General features: G+C 45.0%; 1 protein-coding gene across 1 annotated transcript in view; it reads left to right on the top strand.

The window, feature by feature from the left end:
* Positions 1-27,051, top strand: part of LOC124622942 (ankyrin repeat and SAM domain-containing protein 1A-like) — a 579,621-nt gene that overhangs the window by 303,597 nt on the left and 248,973 nt on the right. The window contains exons 4-5 of the mRNA XM_047148732.1: positions 1,151-1,296; positions 4,904-5,020. Of these exons, the coding sequence (XP_047004688.1) occupies positions 1,151-1,296; positions 4,904-5,020 (263 nt within the window). The remainder of the gene's footprint in view (positions 1-1,150; positions 1,297-4,903; positions 5,021-27,051) is intronic.

The following is a 27,051-nucleotide window of genomic DNA, read 5'->3' as shown; positions in this document are numbered from 1 at the left end:
CAGTCCCCTAGAACTTAGAACTACTTAAACCTAACTAACCTAAGGACATCACACACATCCATGCCCGAGGCAGGATTCGAACCTGCGACCGTAGCGGTCACGCGGTTCCAGACTGAAGCGCCTAGAACCGCACGGCCACACCGGCCGGCAGAATGTTGGTGATCGTGAAGTGGAAACGCGAAGGGGCAATCACAGTTGTACCAGACGAAACAGACATCGTGTACCAACGGACAGGGATCGCCGAGCACTGTGGAGAGTGGTCGAAAAAAATCCCGTTAAATCAGCGGAAGCTGTCAGTCGTGAGTTCCGAAGTGCCACCAACGTCCAGCTAGCATGAGGACTGTGCATAGGGAGTTATAGAGAGTTACAACGTGCGGGGCACAGTGATGGAGCAGTTCCTCATAACCCACACATTTTGTAGTGAGTGTTAAGTAGTGATTGAAGTGGTATAAAGAGCAACACCACTGGACAGTGAATGATTGGAAACAAGTGATTTTGAGTGATGAATCACGCTTTACGTTGTGGCAATCCGATGGAAGTGATTGGGTTTGGCGAATGCCTGCAGGACGTCGCCTGTCATGTGTAGTGCCAACAGTGAAATACGGAGTGGGTAGTGTTACGCTGCCGAGGTGTTTTTGTGGTTACTGTGTGGTACCCTTAGTGCACTTAAGAAAACATTAAATGCAGAAAAATATGAACTCATTTTACAGCATTCTGTGTTGCATGCAGTAGAGGGTCGGTTCTAACACGAATATTGTTTGTATCAGCATGACACTGCATCTTGTCATAAAGCAGCATCCGGGAGGCAGCGGTTTGTGCCAACAACATTCCTGAACTGGACTGATCTGCCCAAGGTCCCGACCTGAACCCAGTGGAACACCTTGGAATAAGTTAGAATGCTCTATTTCTTTCCAGACCCCAGCATCCAACATCACTTCTCTGGTTTCGGCTCTTGAACTGCCAGTCCTCCACATTCCGACTCTCATAGAAAGTGTCTTCTGCAGATTTAATGCGATTATAAAGGCGGAGGGTGGACAGCTCTGTATTAATGAGACTTGATTCATTTGATCAGATGATGTATGGTTTGCTGTTCTTCAGCACACTGTTTTGTTTATGGGAGAGATGAGTGATAACTACCCTTTTGTTGCAGACGAAGGACAACGAGACGGCGTTGCACTGCGCGGCGCAGTACGGGCACACGGCGGTTGTTGGGCAGCTACTGGAGCACGGCTGTGACCCCGCCATCCGGAACAGCCGCGAGGAGACCGCACTCGACTTGGCCGCGCAGTACGGCAGGTAATATAGCTATTCCCCACCTACCTGTGCGCTCACCGCCGCAGGCAGTGCCCTTCAACTACCCTGTACCCTCAACGCTGCTGGCGAAACGTTTCAACGTACCTGTGCTCTCAGCACGGCAGGCAATACATCAACGGTACCTGGATAGTCAAGACTGCAGGTGTATTTGTACACTGACAAGGGAAACTCCCCATAGCATCCCCATCAGATTTATTGGTAAGAGGTCCCAGTGGACAGCAGCTCAAAAACTGAACGCAAATCAAGCATTAAAACAGGAAGAATGTGTACTGAATTGTAGAAAAGAAAGAAAAATAGAAGCAGGTTACGGTTGTGTAACACATAGCAGCCGAAAAGACCAATGGCGTCGTGGTCCAGTGGTCACGGTTTTGGACTGCCAAGCGGGCTAGTCGTGTTCAAACTTCCTTAGTGCCAAATTTTTTTCTCCTCCGTTGTTCACTGTATTTAAATTTGTGTCTGTGGCGTTGTGTAACATCCGTTCGCAACAACAGGGTGTAAGGAAGAGACCTATGACACACTATTAGCAGCTGAAAGGAAGTTGCCTTCGAATGGGAACTTCAAAATTTTGATGACAAGTCAGCACCGGGAAACACGTCTGGTGTGACGACATAGCGACAGTACGTGTGTCATATGATACTAATCTCTTACTGACTCACCTACACCTAACTTGTACGCCTGGTAAGTGAATGAGCTATGCTGCCTTGCCCGATTTAGGTGTTCATGTGAATGTGAACACTGCCAAGCCGGCCTCGGTGGCCGAGCGGTTCTAGGCGCTTCAGTCCGGAACCGCGCGGCTGCTACGGACGCAGGTTCGAATCCTGCCTCAGGCATGGATGTCTGTGATGTCCTAAGGTTAGTTAGGTTTAAGTAGTTCTAAGTTCTACGGGACTGATGACCTCAAATGTTAAGTCCCATAGGGCTCAGAACCAAATGAACCATTTTTTGAACACTCCCAAGGAAATGATGAAAACATGTTAGTTTGTCACATAATTTGCAACAAACGAACACAACAGTTTCACAATCACACAGTTTCTCTGTGCTGTGTTGAAACATCTGTTTTCAACATTTTTGAAGTTGTGTTCCGTTTCGGAAGTTTTGACTTTTGAATTCCTTTGTTGTAACATAGTTCACACCCGTTTATTTATTGTTTCCATTTCTGTGAAAAGTCTGTGGGGTACCTAGCCTATTCTCACTATTCATCACGTTTGCTCGCCACGGTACCGTATTCTTACCACTTGACTCTCATTCTATAGCTAATCTGTAGTATAACAACTGCCAAGACTACAAAAAGAGAACAAACATCTCAACTACCGGACGGACGGCTCATAATGTTGCAAAAAAAAAAAAACCAAAAAAAAAAAAAAAAGTGACACGAGGTGGTTTTGAACACGGCTCGTACGCTTCACGTCCAACACTATGACCACTTAACCACCACGCCCTTTGTCTTTCGGGCTGCTTTTTATTGAACTTCCTGCCCTTGGATCATTTCACTGTTTCTATTTTGCTTTTTTTTTTTCACGGTTCAGTACACCTTCTTCCTGTTTTCACGCTTGATCTGTGTTCAGTTTTCGACGGGCTGTCCACTGGGCCATCTTACCACTAAATCTTAAGGGGGGGGGGTGCGGTGCGATAGGGAATTTCCCTTTTAAGTATGGAAGGCAGTTGAATTCAAAATATCTGGACACTCAGCGCGACAAGCAGTTATTCGACTTGGACTCTCAGTACGGCGGTCAATGGAATTCAGCATACCTCTATACTCAGCTGATAAAGATTATTTACACTGGACCAGTTCAGAACAAGGCGTACTTGTTTAGAGGCTGGTGACGACTTACCGGTAATTGATCTAACCATATACACGTTCAGTAGAGTACATGGCGTATGTCTTCGCAGGTTGTAGAAGAAAGCGGGGTTAGTGCGAAGGACCCACCCAGAGTAGATGTAGCCATGTAGGTGGACAAAACAGTGACGGGCTATGAAACTTGCTGGCAGATTAAAACTCTGTGTGCCGCACCGAGACTCGAACTCGGGACATTTACCTTTGGCGGCCAAGTGCTCTTCCATCTGAGATACCCAAGAACGACTCCCGCCCCGTCCTCGCAGCTTTACTTCTGCCAGTACCTCGTCTCCTACTTTCCAAACATTACAGAAGCTTTCCTGCGAACCTTGCATAAGCAGCACTCCTGAAAGGAAGGATATTGCGGAGACATGGCTTAGCCACAGCCTAGGGGATGTTTACAGAATGAGAATTTACGCACTGCAGCGGAGGATCTACATCTACATCTACATTTATACTCCGCAAGCCTCCCAACGGTGTGTGGCGGAGGGCACTTTACGTGCCACTGTCATTACCTCCCTTTCCTGTTCCAGTCGCGAATGGTTCGCGGGAAGAACGACTGTCTGAAAGCCTCCGTGCGCGCTCTAATCTCTCTAATTTTACATTCGTGATCTCCTCGGGAGGTATAAGTAGGGGGAAGCAATATATTCGATACCTCATCCAGAAACGCACCCTCTCGAAACCTGGCGAGCAAGCTACACCGCGATGCAGAGCGCCTCTCTTACAGAGTCTGCCACTTGAGTTTATTAAACATCTCCGTAACGCTATCACGGTTACCAAATAACCCTGTGACGAAACGCGCCGCTCTTCTTTGGATCTTCTCTATCTCCTCCGTCAGACCGATCTGGTACGGATCCCACACTGATGAGCAATACTCAAGTATAGGTCGAACGAGTGTTTTGTAAGCCACCTCCTTTGTTGATGGACTACATTTTCTAAGCACTCTCCCAATGGATCTCAACCTGGTACCCGCCTTACCAACAATTTATTTTATATGATCATTCCACTTCAAATCGTTCCGCACGCATACTCCCAGATATTTTACAGAAGTAACTGCTACCAGTGTTTGTTCCGCTATCATATAATCATACAATAAAGGATCCTTCTTTCTATGTATTCGCAATACATTACATTTGTCTATGTTAAGGGTCAGTTGCCACTCCCTGCACCAAGTGCCTATCCGCTGCAGATCTTCCTGCATTTCGCTACAATTTTCTAATGCTGCAACTTCTCTGTATACTACAGCATCTGGTAGAGCACTTGCCCGCGAAAGGCAAAGGTCCCGAGTTCGAGTCTTGGTCCAGCGCACAGTTTTAATCTGCCAGGAAGTTTCATATCAGCGCACCTCCGCTGCAGAGTGAAAATGTCATTCTGGAGTAACGACGTATGTTTCCAGAATGAATCTCACTTTGCTACGAGGCGTGCGCTGTTGTGAAACGTCCTTGCATATTAGAACTGTGTACTGGACTGGGTTCCTGACCCTCACATGACATATGTGTTTGCAAGCTGGATAAAGGAGGTACTGCTGCCCACCTATCCAGGTCTGATTCAGTGGTGTAAATGTTCAGACATTGCATGACGTGTTCGCAGGTTGGAGACGATGGTGTGACATAAGAATACAGCTTTACACTTGTCCAAAACAGTTGATATGTGTGGTTACAGGCTGAAGGTGTTGGAGATGTTGCGGCGGTCGCACCAGGAGCTTACCCAGTCATACATTTATCCGGTCTTCTCACGTGGCATACGTATTTGCAGACTGGAGACTGTGGAGCTGCTGGTGAGGACGCACCCGGAGCTGATCCAGCCGTACACGTGTCCAGGCGCCGTGTTCCCACACACGCCGCTCCACCTAGCCAGCAGGAACGGCCACAGGTGAGCAGGCGTTTACTTGTCAAGGCTTGGTTACGCTTATTCGTAGTTTTCATGCCCATGCTTATGGCTTTTTTCCCCTAAAGTGTTACTTACCACTTCGCTAAACTACACTACTGGCCATTAAAATTGGTGCACCACGAAGATGACGTGCTAAGGACACGAAATTTAACCGACAGGAAGAAGATGCTGTGATATGCAAATGATTAGCTTTTCAGAGTATTCAGAAAAGGTTGGCGCCGGTGGCGACTCCTACAACGTGTTGACATGAAGAAAGTTTCCAACCTATTTCTCAGACACAAGCAGCAGTTGACCGGCGTTGCGTGGTGAAACGTTGTTGTGATGCCTCGTGTTAGGAGGAGAAATGCGTACCATCACGTTTCCGACTTTGATAAAGGTCGGATTGTAGCCTGTCGCCATTGCGGTTTATCGTGTTGCGACATTGCTGCTCGCGTTCGTCGAGATCCAATGACTGTTAGCAAAATATGGAATCGGTGGGTTCAGGAGGGTAATACGGAACGCCGTGCTGGATCCCAACGGCCTCGTATCACTAGCAGTCGAGATGACAGGCATCTTATCCGCATGGCTGTAACGGATCGTGCAGCCACGCCTCGATCCCTGAGTCAACAGATGTGGACGTTTGCAAGACAACAATAATCTGCACGAACAGTTCGACGACGTTTGCAGCAGCGTGGACTATCAGCTCGGAGACCATGGCTGCGGTTACCCTTGATGCTACATCACAGACAGGAGCGCCTGCGATATGTGTACTCGACGACGAACCTGGGTGTACGAAAAGCAAAACGTCATTTTTTCGAATGAATCCAGGTTCTGTTTACAGCATCATGCCGGTCCCATTTGTGTTTGGCGACATCGCAGTGAACGCACATTGGAAGCGTGTATTCGTCATCGCTATACTGGCGTGTCAACCGTGTGATGGTATGGGGTGCCATTGATTACACGTCTCGATCACCTCTTGTTCGCATTGACGGCACTTTGAACAGTGGACGTTACGTTTCAGATGTGTTACGACCCGTGGCTCTACCCTTCATTCGATCCCTGCGAAACCCTACATTTCAGCAGGATAATGTACGACCGCATGTTGCAGGTCGTGTACGGGCCTTTCTGGATACAGAAAATGTTCGACTGCTGCCCTGGCCAGCACATTTTCCAAATCTCTCACCAATTGAAAACGTCTGGTCAATGGTGGCCGAGCAACTGGCTCGTCACAATACGCCAGTCACTACTCTTGATGAACTGTGGTATCGTGTTGAAGCTGCATGGGCACAGCTGTACCTGTACACGCTATCCAAGCTCTGTTTTGACTCAATGGCCAGGCGTATCAAGGCCGTTATTACGGCCAGAGGTGGTTGTTCTGGGTACTGATTTCTCAGGATCTATGCACCCAAATTGCGTGAAAATGTAATCACATGTCAGTTCTATTATATTTGTCCAATGAATACGGGTTTATCATCTGCAATTCTTTTTGGTGTAGCAATTTTAATGGCCAGTAGTGTACTTGGTACTTACGGCGACCAGGCGAAACTACTTTCATCTGGCCACAACCGTAGGTTCTTGCATTGCTCTGGGAGTAGGCTCAACAAACTAGAACACATGAAATATTCGTTTACTTTATCACGTAAATGAATAAAAGATTTACTTGACTTCATCACACTTCTTGCCACACTGTCATAGATTAGCAAAGAGTCACTTGATGCACAGTTTAACAAACCTTTCTCTTGCAGTACAAAATACATTTAGAAAGTACAAGTCGTCATAAACTTTTAACTGTCACTGTCCTACATGGTACTGACTGCTGTAGCTGAGGTCTCAAACTGGCCAGAACGCTTGCTTGCTCGACACTACATTGACCTCAGTGTGAGGGCGCTGCTGATGCAGAGGGGAGGCGGGTCTTTAGGAGCGACTCCCATATGTAATTGCGGATTGCAGCGAGCCCTCGCTAATGTCTGTGGTATCGAGTCACGTTGCCAACTTTGAGCTGGCAATACAATCTCACTACGATACCGCAGCACTCGTGATAGGTACATGTAGGACATAAATCGACAGTTGGGTCGAACTCATGCCAATATACCGTGCCACTCACTCGTCAAATGAGTTGCATGTGATGATGACGATGGTGATGATGATGATCAGAAGTTACTCAGTCTAACAATATGACGAGGCATGTACTTGTAAATCTATGTAACTCTAAACAGGATACCTATTTTCATTATATTGCAGTTAGTCTGAATTTGGATGCCCCTTTGTTTTTTGGGGAGAGATTCACAGTGAAGGTACACATCTCTCCATGTTCACTGTTTTGCTCATGTATTCCTGGTAACACTTTCTGCTGTGGTCCAGTGAGGTACCACTGTAAATAAGAATAAACTCGTATTTGGGAGGAATGGGGATTGAAGCAGTGCCAGATCGTCTTGATGTAAGTAGGGCATTACTTCCCTCAATTACCTCAGGCGAATTCCGGGAAGAGCAACACCTGGGCCGAATTCCTCTCCATCGTTGTCCATTCGAGCTAGAACTCTGTCCACAATCATCTGTTAAATCTGTAGTACTCCAAGCTTGAACTTCCTGTCTTTTACATGGTGTTTGTTGGTTATGACCAAACTGCTCGTAACAATGCAGACAAAGAGTGCAATAAGATAAAGAGTGATCCGGAGTTCCCACTCGTCAGGACCTTGTAGGAAATTAGCGAAAAATGCAGGCCTCTTCTATTTGAAACAGCATAAGCACTATTAAACCAAAGTAAGATATATGTTTGACATTGTGTCAACTGGTGGGGGCAGTATGAATTGTTATATTGTTCTGAAATACCAGGTATGTGAAGATCGTTTGTAAATCCACAAGCGATCTTTGCATACCCGATATTTGAGTCTAATGTACCCGAATTAAGCACTGAAATTCTGGAACACATCTAGATTCGTGATTAAACGAGTGACACAGAAGTCTGTGCTCTCTAGAACCAACCTGAGTGTGTCACTGAGTGAGTGCCAGACTAGATTACATATGGACCTAGTATATCATCGTGGTGGCGTCCGATCTAAGCAGCAACTATTCAAATGCAATATACCTATATTAACCGTCTAGTGGTGTAAGGGACTTCCACAGTTTTATGTATCGCTTGACTAAAGAAAATCAGTGATGTAGGGCTTTCTAATTATTTTCATTTTTTTTCTTTTTGTAGTTCATATTGTGTATGAGACATGCTTATCCCTTGTAGTGACAAATAATTGACTTTCTGGAAAAAGATACATAGTGACACTTCATGCTAAATGGAAACTACATAGCAGAATTTCACATAAAAGATTGAAATTCTTTCCAACCCTACCATAAATAAATGTAGAAGTCTGCTGTAAGAACGAGGCATTATCAACAGAGCTGCAATGTCGATGAGTACGGCATCGCACTTTTCCGTTCCGGGAAAACTGGAAGTTCCTCCTCCATTCATTCTTCTGTACATCCCTCCTTAAGCAGCTGACGTCTGGCACGAGTAGAATTTCGTCACTTTGATGGTCAAAAGATATGGTCCGTGGCGTGGCTTCCGTATTCAGGTAAGGTGATGTGACGACAAATAACTTCCTTATTATTGCTGCATGAACCGCGAGGGGGGGGGGGGGGGGGGGCAGCTATAAAACGCTGGATTCGGATCCGAGTTTCTCTACCCTCCCTCAATACGAGGGTATAGACCTCATCACCCACGGGTCGTTAAACTCTAATCTTCATTTACGTTGCTACATGGTCGAGAAATCAGAATGAAATCAAGCGGTTGCTCAGTAATAATGAACGTAAAAGAAACAGGAACTCTCCCATCTATGAATATGCTTGAGCGCGTTATTAATGTTGCTAACCTGTAATGCGATTTACCTACCGAAAGAGAACGAAAGAGTGTGAGTGGAGTAGTTGTAAGTACACCGTTAGTGATATGAAGTGGTTCGCTTGATTTCACATGAGTCGTGTTTCCTACAACTCGTAATCATCATTTTCAAGAGTTCTGACAGCCAGTTGCTAGAGCAACTTGCTTCTTGTTGGAACACACTGACAACCGGAATGGCTGGCCTGCTGCTATTCCGTTGCTCTTTTTCGTCACTCCGTTTACCTTGAACGGCTCGGCGCAACCGATCGGCCTTCCCTGAAATGCCTTGCAGTCAACAGACTCTTCGTAAAGAACAGGATAAGTGGCCATCACAGAATATGCTGGAAATCGTGATTTCTAACACTAATCGGTTGTCACATATATGTGAATCTCCAGCGTGCTCTGTCGCGAGTACTTCACTGCGTCATTACGTTTGATTGAGTGAGAGGAGCTGACTTGTTTAGTGACCAGTTGAAGGGAACTCGAAGTTCTGCCCACTATAAAACATCGCGTGTTCGTTGTCGAGAGTTACGTGAAGCAGAACTTGTGGAAAACTTGCGGACGTGTTTCAAATGACTCTGAGCACTATGGGACTTAACTTCTGAGGTCATCTGTCCCCTAGAACTCAGAACTACTTAAACCTAACTAACCTAAGGACGTCACACACATCCATGCCCGAAGCGGGATTCTAACCTGCGACCATAGTGGTCGTGCGGTTCCAGACTGTAGCGCCTAGAACCGTGCGGCCACCTCGGCCGGCGCGGACGTGTTTGCGCAAGAGTTTAACCCTGCAAGTGTTCTGACACAACCTCCAACAAAGTTACTGCCAGAATGGCGCGAAACTGGCTCTGCAACGAATAAAAGCCGAAACTATCCGAAAATAGCGTCAGTCCTACGTCGGTATAATTGTAATTATTTTCCGATCCAGTTTTAATTTTCCCACCCTATATAACAGCTGTTATCGTTGAGCGTTGTTACCAAGTCAGTTAGTGCACTACAAATGTAGAAATGACGACTGCTGCAAAAAGTAATTAAGTTGTTCCATCACCCAGCAGTCTGTCCCGGGACTTGGAATGCTTGTGTAACCTTTGTTCACCCAGATTTTAGTTGGCGGCAAGTCTGATTGGGAGCTTCTCAGCAGACGCTGCTGTCTCGTCGAAATCACTTCACACGAAAGGCAGGATTGTCGCTTTAATAAGTTCGTGGCCGATCCCCCCCCTCTCTCTCTCTTCCCCCCCCCCCCCCATCTCTCTCTCTCTCTCTCTCTCTCTCTCTCTCTCTCTCTCTCCATCCATCCATCCCTCCCGCCCGCCCCGCCACACCGTCACTTCATGGGCGCACCTGGTGAATGGCAACGTGGTCTCTTGCTGAAATATTGTGCCCGGTGGATGCAAACGTCAGTTGCACAATTATTCGCCTGTCCACCTCTCTGCAGCCGTCGTTCACCTGTCACGTGTAGCCCGCGGTGCTCCACGGTTGCCTCGGCGCCAGTAGTGGACAGCGCCAGTGTGCCCTGCACAGTATACTTAACTACGGCGCGCTATGCGAACAGTGTACAAACTTAGCCGTTTCGGAAGTGTTTCCTCCCTTGGCCTAAAAGCCAATGATCATGCCCGTTAACGTCAGATAAATCACTCAGCTTCCGCAATACAACAACTCCACTGTTTTCCGCTTCCCGCCGACACACTTTATATGTTCTCCACTGCTAGTGCTGCCAGCCGCCATCTGTGAGTGGTGATTACACATTGACGTCGAACTTAGGTGGTGATCACCGTGTATATCCAGTTCTAAATTTGTCTATCACATACTTATTTCATCTTGTTGTCTGCAGTGACGAGTTTAAAAATGTTCAACACATGAAATCTGTAATCTGGAAGGTAAAAGTAATTTTAAAAGTGAGTAATATGTAACACAGTTTCCTTTATTTACGTCGTTTATGTAGCACCTGTCAGTTTGCGACTAAGTGATTGAATAGAAATTAAGTGTTACGAAAAAGGAGCTGTTTCTGTGGGATTGTTTAGGGTAGAGAGGGGTGGGAGTGGCGGCAGAGATGTACAAATTCTGTTTCCAATTTGCCTGCCCCCAATCTCCGCGAAATAGGCGAAATACCCTCAGACTTAAAGAAGAATATAATAATTCCAATCCCAAAGAAAGCAGGTGTTGACAGATGTGAAAATTACCGAACAATCAGTTTAATAAGCCACAGCAGCAAAATACTAACACGAATTCTTTAGAGACGAATGGAAAAACTAGTAGAAGCCGACCTCGGGGAAGATGAGTTTGGATTCCGTAGAAATACTGGAACACGTGAGGCAATACTGACCTTACGACTTATCTTAGAAGAAAGATTAAGGAAAGGCAAACCTACGTTTCTAGCATTTGTAGACCTAGAGAAAGCTTTTGACAATGTTGATTGGAATACTCTCTTTCAAATTCTGAAGAATGCAGGGGTAAAATACAGGGAGCGAAAGGCTATTTACATTTTGTACAGAAACCAGATGGCAGTTATAAGAGTCGAGGGACATGAAAGGGAAGCTGTGGTTGGGAAGGGAGTAAGACAGGGTTGTAGCCTCTCCCCGATCTTATTCAATCTGTATATTAACCAAGCAGTAAAGGAAACAAAAGAAAAATTCGGAGGAGGTGTTCAAATCCATGGAGAAGAAATAAAAACTTTGAGGTTCCCCGATGACATTGTAATTCTGTCAGAGACAGCAAAGGACTTGGAAGAACAGTTGAATGGAATGGACAGTGTCTTGAGAGGAGTATATAAGATGAACATCAACAAAAGCAAAAGTCGAATTAAGTCGGGTGATGCTGAGGGAATTAGATTAGGAAATGAGGCACTTGAAGTAGTAAATGAGTTTTGCTATTTGAGGAGCAAAATAACTGATGATGGTCGAAGTAGAGATGATATAAAATGTAGACTAGCAGTGGCAAGGAAAGCGTTTCTGAAGAAGAGAAATTTGTTAACGTTGAGTATAGATTTAAGTGTCAGGAAGTCTTTTCTGAAAGTGTTTGTATGGAGTGTAGCCATGTATGGAAGTGAAACATGGACGATAAATAGTTTGGACAACAAGAGAATAGAAGCTTTCGAAATGTGGTGCTACAGAAGAATGCTGAAGATTAGATGGGTAGATCACATAACTAATGAGGATGTATTGAATAGGATTGGGGAGAAGAGAAGTTTGTGGCACAACTTGATCAGAAGAAGGGATCGGTTGGTAGGACATGTTCTGAGGCATCAAGGGATCACCAATATAGTATTGGAGGGCAGCGTGGAGGGTAAAAATCGTAGAGGGAGACCAAGAGATGAATACACTAAGCAGATTCGGAAGGATGTAGGTTGCAGTAGGTATTGGGAGATGAAGAAGCTTGCACAGGATAGAGTAGCATGGAGAGATTCATCAAACCAGTCTCAGGACTGAAGACCACAACAACAACAACAACAACAACCAATCTCCGCCGCCACTATGTAAGCAGCTCAACCTGCCGCAGCGCAAAAAAAAGTACATGTGTACTGAAGCTCAGTGGTTAAAACAGGCCACTTTGAGTTTCTGCAAGTCTGACAAGATTCACGGGAAACTTTCAGTCTGTTGCGCGTCGCAACAGGTTGTGCTGTCAATCCAGCGTGACTAGCTGAGTATATGTTTGCGTAGGTACACTATGTGATAAAAAGTATCCGGACACCACACAAAGCATAAGTTTCTCATATTAGGTGCATTGTGCTGTCACCTACTCCCAGATGCTCCATATCAGCGATCTCAGTAGTCATTAGACGTCGTGAGAGAGAGGAATGGGGCGCTCCGCGGAACTCTTGGACTTCGAACACGGTCAAGTGACTGTGTGTCACTTGTGTCATACGTCTGTAAGCGAGATTTCCACACTTCTAAACATCACTAGGTCCACTGTTTCCAATGTGATAGTGAAGTGGAAACGTGAAGAGACGCGTACAGCACAAAAGCGTACAGGTCGCCCTCGTCTCTTGACTCACAGATGCCTCGCTTGGTGTACGGAGTGTAAACATTGGAAGATTGAACACTGGAAACCTGTTTTGTGGAGTGACGAATCACGGTACACAATGTGGCGATCCGATGACAGGGTGTGGGTATGGCGAATGCCAAGTGAACGTCATCTGCCAGCGTGTGTAGTGCCAACAGTAAAATTCGTAGGCGGTGGTGTTAAGGTGTGGTCGTGTTTTTCATGGAGGGGGCTTGCGCCCTTGTTGCACTATCACATCACAGGTCTACATTGATGTTTCAAGCAACTTCTTGCTTCCCACTGTTGAAAGGCAATTAGTGGATGGCGATTGCATTTTTGAAGACGATCGAGCCCCTGTTCATAATGCACGGCCTGTGGCGGAGTAGTTAAACGACAGTAACATCCCCGTAATGGACTGGCCTGCGCAGGGTCCTGACCTGAATCCAATAAACACCTTTGGGATGTTTTGGAACGCCGACTTCGTGCCAGGCCTCGCCGACCGACAGCGATACCGCTCCTCAGTGCAGCACTCCGTGAAGAATGGGCTGCCATTCCCCAAGAAACCTTCCAGCGCTTGACTGAACGTATGCCTGCGAGAGTGGAAGCTGTCATCAAGTCTAAGGGTGGGCCAACACCATACTGAATTCCAGCATTGCCGATGAAGGGCGCCACGAACTTGTAAGACATTTTCAGCCAGGTGTCCGGATACTTCTGATTACATAGTGTAGGTTTCCTGCAGCTCATTCATCATAACTATGGGAGCAGCGAAATGAAAAACCCTGACATAAACAAGATTCAGGAGAATTTAAGAACTGTGGGATACATACCATTCACGAAACAGAGCCCAACTCCAGTAGAGGAAAAGTTATCGTTTGTTTACGTTCAGATAAGCCGGTAGATGTCTCGCAATGGAAGTTTTGAAAGAAAGTTAATGAAACCTCATTCAGGAATGTTGACTATGTTAAGACATGTTTCTAAATTTGACCAGCCGTTTCCTCACGTAAATATTTAGAAAGATGACAGACTTAGTGGGTGACAAGTGTGGAAATGTATTCTAAGGACTAGAGGCTATTGAGAATTATATAGGGTTTCTCACTTTAGAGGCAACGTTGATTGACGTAGGAAAAGAACTATGGCTAGAAACCAGACTCTGATAGATCGCATTGTAATGCGAAGAAATTTCAGCATGAAAGGAAAGCTTCTTCATTCAGATATGATCTTTTTTTATTAACATAATGTGAATAACGAACTTGGTTTGCTAAAATGCATTTGGGGAATTTAGAATGAACTGTTTTGGCTGCTTAGAATGAACTCAGCGAACCCGCTAGACACATCCTGGAAAAGTAATTAAAATTATTAAAGTTGGTATAATGAAGTCATATTGGACTGGAATACATTAAGATTACTGAAACTAGAGTTCCAAAGCTTCGCTCTAGTTGGCATTCCGGTGTAACAGAGATCTTCAGATACTTACGTGCAAAGGATCTCAACTTTCAGAGACGCTTCTGCTTACCACAGACAACACATGTTAGAAGCAACGTGCTGATGATTCAAATTGAGAATAGCCAGTGCTAGTCGAAAGTGGACGAAGTTCCAGAGAAACCCGTTCATACCGAAGTAAATATATAAGCCCAAAATATGCCGAACAGGAAAAGAGCAAATGAAATTCACAGTTTTCTGGCCTAATGCGTCCCAGAATGAATATATATTTCATTAATATTCTTGTTGAGATACTCGGGGGCGGGAAAGGGGGCAAGTTTTTTTTATCGACTTCTGAGCCTTACTCCTAACACTTCAATGAAAACATACAGAACAAACTGCTACGCAGCGTAGCTCAGCGGGAAGACGGGCAGGCAAGCAAGACTCCTTAACCTGCTTAGGTTGGGCATAGTTTGGCTGGGATAGGAGAGCAGTAGCCGGGCTGTTCCGTTGGCAACGTGCAGGCAGGCATGGACAGGTTAAAAGTTGAATGCGTACACCTCTGAGCGGGGCAGGCGCTAACCGTTCAAGGTAGTTCGTATCCCGTTTACAATGTGATTAACGAGATTCTGAATCGAAGTAAAATAATTCCAAGCCATTCTGAAGTAAATGTAAAACTGTCTCTAATCTAGATAAACATGTGGCATGAACGTGTATTTTTAATAGAGGTATCTTTAATAATTTGTGTCGTTCAACCAGCAGTTTTTATCCCTGAAAAAGTATTCAACATTAACTGATAACGCTTAAGTTTGTTGCTACTGTTTCTGATCTGAAGCCTAAGCATCTTTCATACCAATTACTCTCTTGCTTCTTCCGTCTTCTTTTTCAGTTAATAATCTTAATTCTTATGTCCACGCAGCAGTTTTCCTCCACAGTCGTGGTCTCTTTTGTCCCTGCTGATAGTTGGGACCTTGAAATATAAGGTGAGCACGCATATATCAGTATCTGCCGTCCGTGTTTTCCTCACTGAGTTCAGCTTCACATGCTGTCACGTTTCAGGAGTCACGGGTGCCACATGTGCTTCACTGAGACTGACCTGACAGCGAATGGGAAATACGGATATCGCAATGATTTTTTTGTTTGTCTGTTTTTGAGGTGGACGCAAATATTTTTGTGGGGCGGAGATGATAATTTATTGTGAGACCAATGGTTTTCTCCATATCATGGAATCAGCGAAGAATGTGTGATGTGATACTTTTAAACAGCCGGTCATAGTACAACATGGCCAACAGAGTATATTTTGGGGTGGGAGGATGAGTTTTTTCCTTGGAGATTCGGCTCTCTACAGATGTAAAAAAAATAATAGTTCTGTGTACTTAGCTACAAGACCTTTGAACATGTCTAATCGTCAGTGTATCTCAAACTCTATAAATTTCTAGAGGTGGATTTCCGAACTGAAGGACGTGCACAAGAATTCCTTGTACATACTGCGATTAATTTACATCTACAAATAATTAACTACAGCCAAATAACCAGAGTGCACCGTATTCGAGGATTTCACTAGATAGATATCGCAAGAAAACAGAGTCGAATAAGCAGAGACCGGTTTCATTTTCAAATATGGCAGCCACAACTCCGCTGACAAATGTTATTCGCATTCTTTGTGACAGCAATGCTGTAGAAAATTGTAACAGGAGACTGCGTTCTTTGTGAGACGACGTATGGTAACGACCGGCTGCAGAGGGTATGTCGCTGTGGCATGCCCGAGTCTTCAAGCTCCACTGCCGCTGCGACAAATTTCGCTCTTGTGTGGACCACCTGCCAAACAGCATATAACACCAAAAGCATCGGTTTTTTCCCAGCAGCTGCAAAAATACTATTTGTCGTGAAAGAAATCACTTAGGAAAAAACTGTTTGGCATAGAATTGTATATGGCCGAAGCGTATTGTACTAACAAGGGATGTCGCACATACCCAAATAAATATGGCATGAATTATCACAGGTTTATTGGACTGACTGGAGAGTGCAGTAAATTACATATTGTCTATATACTGCCGGCTGGAACAGCTATAAATGTATCAGAAAAAATGTTTGTTGTTGTCTGTAGTCTCAGTTTATATTTTTGCTCACTGGATACCGGTCCTCATGCCATCCACTGGCACGTAGTAGTCTTACGTTCTTGGGAAGTAAGCAGGATGTACCGAAACAGGTATCCAGTAGGCATAAATGAAGAAAAAGTGCAACTGTAGAACACAACAAAAATTTAGTATAGTAAATATCCCCAAAAAAATGTTAATTGAGAATCACTCCAATAAAGGTGTGTATACTTCACGGAAAACAAGTTTATCAGTGTGGAAACTAAGAATATTTTCCAGACCGCTACCTATCTATCCCGTAGTGCTATTTAAGACGAAATTATACTAATAATAGCTCGCATAGCGGTTTACAAGCAGTCGTTCTTGCCATGCTCTGACCGAGAGTGGAGCGTCAAGAAATACTGAAAATTGCCCTATGCCATAAGCTTTAAACTTTAAAGTGTCAGAGAATATAGATGCAGAGACAGAAAGCGGGGCACTGATTAAAATAGCGAACCAGCATCCCGGTGGAGCTGTGCTCAAATCCTTGTTCAACGATCCTGGTTTAGGATTCTTTTGATTCGCCTGAGTCATAGTCATACTGGTTTGGTTCCGTAATTGAATCCACGGTCGGTTTTCTTATTTCTCCGTGGCCTTTACGGCTGGTACCCCCGCTGTATGCCCTCAACGACGACGATACGTTAACCTCTGAGGATTCTCTTTCTTGCCCTCCACGCCATAAAGAATTGACGTCTTTTGGCACCAGGTTTTTTACAAAAGGTAGTGATAGTTTCATTTTAGTGTATGCGGTTTAACGCATCTTTAGATGCTGTTATATGTTTCCTCAGTTCTAAATAGTACTTTCTAGAATCCACCAGCTGCACTGGCATTTTCACAAAAACCTTGGGTCGTTCTCAAGTGTAACAGACGTTTTCGATGTGATCAAGGTGTGGGAAGAAAGCAGGAATAAGCTTCTACCTCCGAACGCTTACCTTCTTAAAAACACAACGTAGAAGGTCACAAGAATTGATTTTCCTCGTGGTGAATTGTCGAGGCTTAACTTCATTCGAAGGGGATAAAGGAGATACGGCAACAATTCGAAGAAGTATGATTAATTTTAAAGACGCTTACGTGCTCTGTTGCGGAGGGACAGATAATAAGACGTGTAGTGGAGACCAACTCATTCCATGCATTTTTGCTATCTGAAAGACGTGCCTGTAGTGAAAGTGTGTGCTACTGCGTGCTAGTCAGATGTAAACATTAATTTATAAATACATTGTGTAGACACTTGAGCGTGTTCTGTAGCGTCATATAGTATTATTATTATTATTATTATTGTTATTAGTAGTAGTAGTAGTAGTAGTAGTAGTAGTAGTAGCAGCAGCAGCAGCAGCAGCAGTAGAAATTACGTTACTGGATATCGTACTTCTAGCTTCATCAGGACTTACTGAAGTGCTGTTACTTCACGAAAGATTTGGGAGTTCCCGAACAGTGCTGTATCTTTTATTTCACTGTTTTACTACGTGCTGTGATTCTATACAGCGGGATCGCCAGTTTATGTGATATTGGTCGCAGTGTACCATTGATGAGTGAGATTTACATTCCACATTCGACTTACATGGATGCTCGGACGCAAATGTTAAAATTTCTTTTGAGCTGCCTTACCATTGAAGTTTGCATCACACAGGACTGATGCATCAATTAAATGCGTATTAAGTACATTGTGTTACGCCTTACATGTATTATGGGGCTCAATGAGTCCTGTTCAGATGCCAAATAAACAAAAAGAAAAGGAAAGAAAATCAAGACGCGCAATGTTTTATCTGGCAACAACAGCAATGTCAGACTTCATAGCTGTAACCGTTTGGCTGCTATGTATTGTTGATCGTATAGGATAGTGTTAAAAGCCGCGCGGGATTAGCCGGTTGGCCTCTGTAATAAAAAAAACTGAGTGGAAGGATCAACAAACGAACTTGAAGGGATGTCATGTGACGTCCGCAACGACTAAACACAACAATCAACAACTAACAAAATGAGGAGGGAAAAAAAAACGTGTTAAGGCGCTGCTGTGATGGACTGTGCGGCTGGTCCCGGCGGAGGTTCGAGTTCTCCCTGGGCATGGGTGTGTGTGTGTGTGTGTGTGTGTGTGTGTGTGTGTGTGTGTGTGTGTGTGTGTGTGTGTGTGTGTGTGTATCTCCTTAAGATAATTTAGGTTAAATAGTGTGTACGCTTGGGGACTGATGACCTTAGCAGTTTAGTCCCATAGGATTTCACACACATTTGAACTTTTTTTGAGTGTTAAATCCTGCTGTTGAGAGCGCTTTAGGGGTGTGGTCGTACTATTTCTTGGCGAGACGTGGTACTCCTAGAGCTCTTCATCTTTGCTAGTAAATGTCATCACACGTTATTGTGGCTCTTGAGCTATTTATTATCCACCAAGATAGGACCGCGTGTCATTACGAGTATGTCTCTCGTGCTTTAAGTTGACTACACAAAGGGGATGTCTGTTGTCTTCAGTTATTTTCGTTATAATTTTTTCAGTTCTTTTTTCTCAAGACCTGATCACGTGCAGCCATTATTAGAGCTTCTGACTCTTGCTCTTATTCTTCCTTTTTTAAGTAGGGATCAGTCTTACCTCAGTCAGCATTTAAGTTCTGTCCACTAGTTTATTTTAGCTTATTCCGAGATTTCAGCTTGATTTACGTGTTTTATTATTATTAAGTTACATTTTACGATATTTAGTACACTTAACTAGCTTGGGTTTAAGAAAAGGTAGATTCCAGGATTGCTCCTGAGAGATAATCTTGATAACAGAGAACGAAGAGAATCCAACTGGAATGGCGCGCTTCCAGCAGCAGAGAATCCCCGGGAAATCTGCGCCGCTAATCAGATGCTCGGTGTGCAGCCACGGCCGCTAATCTGGTTAATTTTTAAGCAGAGCGCGCTGGCCATATTTAAAAACGCGCGCAGCTTAGCGGGCGCGGGCTTTTATGCGGCAATCGGGTGGAGGACGAGGGAGCGAGCGACCGGGAAACATGCGGAAAACAGTTAATGCTAATACGGACGCGCGGCGAGCAGCCGGCGCCCCGTGAAACGCAGTTTAACGCTCGCTCGGCCGCCAGACATTCGCTGCTCGGCCATGTTTACGACCTGTCTGAGTGGCCGAAAAAATGTTCCAGCTGGTGCCCTCGTGCTCTACCGTAATCTCTATACCGCATGTGTTTGCAGCCGCCGCGCGAGGTCTTGATTCGGAATATTTAATGTCGTGCACGCGCGATATTTTCCATCGTTATTTGCTGGCAAATCCTGGACAAAGGTACAGCTGTAACAACTTTCGCGAGAGATACTGATGATGAAGTAGCTTGCTTACTTTTCACCCGGCATTGCGCGGTTACTTATTTTTTACTTCACGGCATTTCCAAACTGCCCTGTACCACGTAATCCATAGCCTGTATCGGCCCCACTCCACAACTTCTCTTTCAGATATGTCACAGAGGAAGTTGGTGTTGCAACGTGCATCTTCCGTGTACTGTTCAATGAGCCAGTGCCGATTGGTATCGTCGAAATACGTACCCTTTCGTATTTAACTTCTTGTTCTTTGCAGATGTTACGCTTATTGGCTGAAAACAACTTTACGTGGATGTTTTAGACAATATTGACTATAGACCGAACAGTGAAAGAAAAGCCCTGATAGTCAAAGTGGACTTGGCATGGCTGTTTCGCGCGTCTGCCACGTGATCTTGTTTACGTCTCGAAGACGTCTCAGTGGTGTCTCGGCTTTACAAAAGACTATGTTTTCATCGGCAATTGTTTGCACATCACAGTTGAAATCTGGCAACATCGCTGCCACCTGTCAGGTCTCTTGCCGGCCGGAGTGGCCGAGCGGTTCTAGGCGTTACAGTCTGGAACCGCGCGACCGCTACGGTCGCAGGTTCGAATCCTGCCTCGGGCATGGATGTCCTTAGGTTAGTTAGGTTTAAGTATTTCTAAGTTCTAGGGGACTGATGACCTCAGATGTTAAGTCCCATAGTGCTCAAAGTATAGTGGATTGTGGCGCAGTCGTCTTGAAGAATAAAACTCGGTCCGAACAGGCCTCGGAAGGCCCAATGGTACCAAACGACTCCTGTGTCGTCCACAGCCGGTAGATGTCAGTAGATGCGGATATGGAGGGACATGTGGTCAGCACACCGCTCTCCCTGCCTTTGTTAATTTTCGTGACCGGCGCCGCTACTTCTCAGTCAAGTAGTTCCTCAATTGGCCTCACAAGGGCTGAGTGCACTCCGTTTATCAACGGCACTCGCCAGACCCGGACGGCCACACATCCCAGTGCTACCCAAGCCCGACAGTGCTTAACTTCGGTGATTCGACGGGAACCGGTATTACCTTTGCGGCAATGGCGTTGGCTGTTAATAATAATGGGCTGCCATTAATTGATACCTGTTCAAGGTATCCGAGTTTCCTGTTGAAGTGAACAGCAAATACAAAGTTTTCACGACCTTACCCACTATTACTCCTATCTATATTACACAACATTATTCGTGATATGACATACTTAAAAAGTCCATATTGTCTGTTTCAAATATCGATTAAACGGTTGCACGCAAAACCAAATTGTTTATCATAAGCGATGCATGTTGTTTCCCAGACCAAAACCGAGCCAATCGATCTGAATACCAACATTCAATAAGAGGATCGCCATATAGTGCACCAATTGCATCATAACCCGTTCACATCCGCAGCTGCCATCCGAGACATTTGCGTCATCTTGCACCATTCAATCGAGACTAGCAGCAACCAGACTAGAGAATTATCGTCCTACGCATATGTTGCCTTTAACTTCACAACACACATGGCTGCGTTCGCAATGGTGCCGTGACCGGGAAGCATGGACTGCTGATACAGGATGTCGCATTGCGTTCAGCAATGAATCGCGCTTCTGCACAACCATGGATGACCATCATCAGCGAGCATGGTGGCGACCTGGGGAAAGATCTCGTTCTTCCAATGTTTTGGAGAGTCACAGCAGCGTTACTACTGGCCTCATGGTGTGGGGAGCCCATCGCATGTGACTTCAGGTTATGGCTGGTGGTGGTTGAGAGAATCCAGGCGGCACAACGGTACGTCACGGACTGTGTCCTGCTTCCTTGTGTGTTATCTGTCATGCGACAGTGTCGTGGCGCTATCTTTCAATGGAACCATCCTCATCCATCTTTTAATAGGACACTGCTCATCCACTCATGGCATGTGTGTATACTAACGGTCTGCATAATGTTGAGGTACTCCCGGCCAGCAAGGTAGCCAAGATTTATCCCCGATAGAACATGTATGGGAACAGCTCTGACGTCAACTCCATCCCAGTGCCAGTGTCCAGGTTGTCAAGGACCAGTCACAACAGTTACAGACCATCTTGCATTGGGAGAGGATACAACAAGTTTATGACACTGTCCCCATCCGAATCAGTGCATGCATCCTGACCAAAGGCAGGCAATGTCGTACTGCCAAGTTCCTTGCAAATTTGACCCGATTTTGTGGTCACGGTAGTAACATCACTTACCTTCTTGAGCCGTGATGTTTTATGTCTTATACACTACTGGCCATTAAAAATGGCTACACCGCGAAGATGACGTGCTACAGAAGCGAAATTTAACCGACAGGAAGAAGATGCTGTGATATGCAAATGATTAGCTTTTCAGAGCATTCACACAAGGTTGGCGCTGGTGGCGACACCTACAACGTGCTGACATGAGGAAAGTTTCCAACCGATTTCTCATACACAGACAGCAGTTGACCGGCGTTGCCTGGTGAAACGTTGTTGTGATGCCTCGTGTAAGGAGGAGAAATGCGTACCATCACGTTTCCGATTTTGATAAAGGTCGCATTGCAGCCTATCGCGATTGCGGTTTATCATATCGCGACATTGCTACTCGCGTTCGTCGAGGTCCAATGACTGTTAGCAGAATATGGAATCGGTGGGTTCTGGAGGGTAATACGGAACGCCGTACTGGATCCCAACGGCCTCGTATCACTAGCAGTCGAGATGACAGGCATCTTATCCGCATGGCTGTAACGGATCGTGCAGCCACGTCTCGATCCCTGAGTCAACAGATGTGGACGTTTGCAAGACAACAACCATCTGCACGAACAGTTCGACGACGTTTGCAGCAGCATGGAGTATCAGCTCGGAGACCATGGCTGCCGTTACCCTTGACGCTGCTTCACAGGCAGTAGCGCCTGCGATGGTTGACCTAAAACGATCCTGGGTGCGCGAATGGCAAAACGTCATTTTTTTCGGATGAAACCAGGTTCTGTTTACAGCATCATGATGGTCGCATCAGTGTTTGGCGATATCACGGTGAACGCACATTGGAAGCGTGTATTCGTCATCGGCATACTGGCGTATCACCCGGCGTGATGGTATGGGGTGCCATTGGTCACACGTCTCGGTCACCGCTTGTTCGCATTGACGGCACTTTGAACAGTGGACTTTACATTTCAGATGTGTTACGACCCGTGGCTCTACCCTTCATTCGATCCCTGCGAATCCCTACATTTCAGCAGGATAATGTACGACCGCATGTTACAGGTCGTGTACGGGCCTTTCTGGATACAGAAAATGTTCGACTGCTGCCCTGGCCAGCACATTTTCCAAATCTCTCACCAATTGAAAACGTCTGGTCAATGGTGGCCGAGCAACTGGCTCGTCACAATACGCCAGTCACTACTCTTGATGAACTGTGGTATCGTGTTGAAGCTGCATGGGCAGCTGTATCTGTACACGCCATCCAAGCTCTGTTTGACTCAATGTCCAGGCGTATCAAGGCCGTTACTACTGCCAGAGGCGGTTCTTCTGGGTATTGATTTCTGAGGATCTATGCACCCACATTGCTTGAAACTGTAATCACATGTCAGTTCTAGTATAATACATTTGTCCAATGAATACCCGTTTATCATCTGCATTTCTTCTTTGTGTAGCAATTTTAAGGGCCAGTAGTGTACATTAAATTAGAGAAACTACCATTTTGGAATGATCGCGCTGCCGTCACCTCATGGGAAGTTTCATGGAGACTAACCGATGAAGTGACCGAGGACTACTACGAAAGCAACTTTATAGCGCGATCTAGGAGAATACCAATGGGAATGAAATTGGCCCATCAAGTTGTTGAAGTGAGCTGTTTGGTTACAATAGCTCTGGTGAAGCAACAAAACGTATATCTCGAATTTCGTTCGGTTTTAGTGAAACATTACTTAGTAGTTAAGCAGGCGAGCAGGATTTGGTGACAGAAAATGCTTTATGCAGAATGCTACAGCAGACAATCGAAGATTTTACTGCAGAGCCTTCAGCAGTAAAAGATGATTTGCCAGTGCAGGCTATGAATCTACAACAAAAACGGTATGAGACTCTTGAGACAGTTCGTATAGCAAACAAAGACGTATTACAGAGAAGTAAACAATAGAGCGCAGACTGCAATAGATCCGCGACAGGTTTATAAAATCATAAAGCTATAGGAGCTGACTACGCTTGCTACAGCATTAAGAAATCTGGTAAGGAATATGCACCCAAAAGGTGAGCATATTACGTTTCCTGTTCCTGATTTCGTAGGTAGATACCAGTTCAAAATGAGCAATTTGACAACAGAAGTAGAAAAACTAGAGAATTTATAGAAGCACGTTCCTGCCAGAAGAAATGACTTATTTTTCTTAGACACGTTGTACAAGCACTTGTGATGGCGCAGAGTCTTCAATGGGACTACAGACGAGAATGACCACACTGTCTCATATGTACCCATAATCCCTAATTGATGAAATGGGCAGCTTAAAGCCATGAGAAATGCTGGGGCTAGAACTGTGGCAGAACAGTTGAAGTTACATGTATTGCGGTCAAAGAACCATATTCTAAAGCAGAAAGGTCCTCAGCATGCCATTATCTGCCCAGATAGTCATCAAAGGGCAACATCCTATGGAAACACTTACATTATTTGATAAGACCGTAACAGTGAGAAAAATATTACAGTTTTATTCAGAACACGTGATCTGTATAGAAATGTCAACCAAAAAGGACTGTTGGACTCTCGGTTCCATGTGTTTTCAATTTAGTGATACCATCGACCAGTATTTGCTAACACTACAGAATATTGGTCACATAGGACGAATTAAGCATCTTGTGTGCGTCATTCATGCAAACACGAAGTCGGTATTATGGCACAGCCGCCGGACTGATGACCGTGGAAGGCAGCTAGAAGCCTCCATGGAACTCAGCCTACAGTTATTGAATCCAGCTTGCAATCCGCCAGCCTACGAAGGGAGGGTCGGAGCAACGTCAAGCATAGAGGTGCTTTTGGCAAATATGGCAGCGGTTCGCCGTGTGAAAGGCTGGAAATTTGAGACTGGAATGAGATTAGGTGACCGCAATATCATGCACTGTAGCAACACTGGAAGGGAAAACAAAGACATCACAGAAAACTTACGCATAAGACCTAAATACAACACCAGGGAAGCCAACAGGGACGAACTGAGAAGGTATTTCGTTGTACGGGAAGTCCGTCTCTGGGTGGCCGTACGAAATTGCTGTACATAGAGCACTGGAGACTTCGATATCTGTCAGTAGAGATCCTTCTAGAGGAGTACCTTGCAGCCGGACCGAGACGCTGCAGAAATTAAGACGAACCGGGAAGCAGTATCACAGCAGCATAATCTAAGAAGAAAGAAACCGAAGGCTGCGTAGGTACAGGTATGCTAAAAAGCTTTTTAAGGTAGAGTTAGTTATGGACAGTAAAAGTGGAACGATGGAAGTAATTCTTGGAGACTAGCTTAGAAATGGATCCTTGGGGAACCCCATGCATAGAATGCGAGAAAATACAATCACCAACAACCTTGCCCACGTTGAAAAGAAGTGATTGGACGGTATCAGAAAGTTGGAAACAAAGTCAGCTGTCGTGTAAATGGGACCACTTCTCCCTGATGGCAAAGAAGATGAGACAAAAGGTCGCCATAGATTAAAAACAGTGGTTTGGAAAGACTATAGAAATAATAAATTTCTGCATCCCTTCGCACATGAAGAAATGAGCCAAATAATTTTAAGACTGAAAAAAAAAAAAAAAAAAACTACAGCACCGTATGGGATCTCCTGCGGAAATAATACAGGCCGCATGTGACTAGTTAGATATCTACTTGTGTGGACTGTAGGAGCGTGTTTTGTAAGGAAGGGCCTCTACAGCGCGAAGAGAGCAGAGGTGGTGATTATTAATAAAGGTGAAGACAAGGGTCCAATGATACCCAAATCCTACCGGCCGAACGTTCTTGGTAAGATAAGTGAACTGTTATGCAGCAGATTACAAGGTCATAGACTGCTACAAGGGACGAGGCCTCACCAGTACGGGTTTAGCAGAGGCAGGTCAGCACAGGACGTAATTAATAAGGGTTTCTCATTAGCGCCAGACACGCATTCTACGTACACTCCAGCGATGATATCGATATCACTGTCGCTTTCGATAACCCATGGTGGCCGTTTCTCTTTTGTTGCCGCAGGGAGTTGTGTCCAAAGGTGCTATTAAACTGCCTGAGACAGTTTCGGCGCGGGAGAAATGCATGTTTAATACACGCAGGAAAGGGAATGACGAAGACCATATCAGAAGGCTGTCTACAGGATCAATGTGTGGTCCATTGTTTTGGGATGTGGCAGTGGAACCTATACTACAGAAATTACTTGACAGCGATAACGAAAGAGAACTGGTAGCATTTGCAGATGACGTGTTATTCACCAGAACAATTACCGAAGACAAATGTAATGCAGGGCTCCATGAACTTGAAGGATGGTATCAAAGTGTCACATTGTCTCTAGCACCGCACACAACTACGTAGCTCCTGTTAAAAATGATCCTAGCAAGGGACACTAGAGTAAAATTAGATGACGTAACGATCAGAAGTAGCGTAGTAAGGAGATACTGTAACAACACCAACGCTATACTATTGTACATATAATAATTTTTTCTTCTGATTTTCGATAAATTAGTGTAATCGGTGTTCTGATTTCATTTCTTTTTTGTTTCATGCCATTATGCTAAAGAAACTGTAAACAATTTTCGATGTGAATATTAATGTTTATGTCAAATTTCAAGCAATATTGTGATAGAATTGAAGTGTAACAAATGTCGAGACTGTTGTAAGATGTTAAAGTTGTAATTGTGTGTCTGGTCCATACGTAGGCAATGTATTAGGATATGTAGAATGCAAAACCTCGGGTGAATACCCTGTCTGTAGGGGAGCGGTAAAAGGTGGATGGCAGGCGAGCGCGGGAAAATGCACACGGGCGCTGCACGGCATAACGGGCTCAGCAGTAGTAGTCGGAGTTGGGCATCGGTCTGAGAAACACGTTCTGAATCAAGGAGGCTCTCCTGGAAAACGTGATTTCGTTAAGCCTCGGATGTGCCGTTTCCGACGCCTATACAGCATGGCAATATACCATAGGCACTAAACGGAAAAGTATGGCGACGCTAAGAAGAAGCAAAGTGCCGATACATCAAGAGCCATTGCTGTGATTGTATGTGTGCTCTGTGCCTCACCATCTCGCCGCCTGCCGACCGCCGCAGCGATACGAACTGGTTGAAACTTTTAGTACTGTGTTCGTGTGGACCAGTGTTACTTTTGTTCCATACTGTTCAAAATTTTACCAGAACTGTCCTATCAGTTAATTATCC

Source organism: Schistocerca americana, chromosome 7 (genome assembly GCF_021461395.2).
Source record: "Schistocerca americana isolate TAMUIC-IGC-003095 chromosome 7, iqSchAmer2.1, whole genome shotgun sequence".
NCBI classification, from domain to species: Eukaryota; Metazoa; Arthropoda; class Insecta; order Orthoptera; family Acrididae; genus Schistocerca; species Schistocerca americana.
Note: the sequence above shows the minus strand (reverse complement) of the source record. Positions and strands in the feature narration are given on the sequence as shown.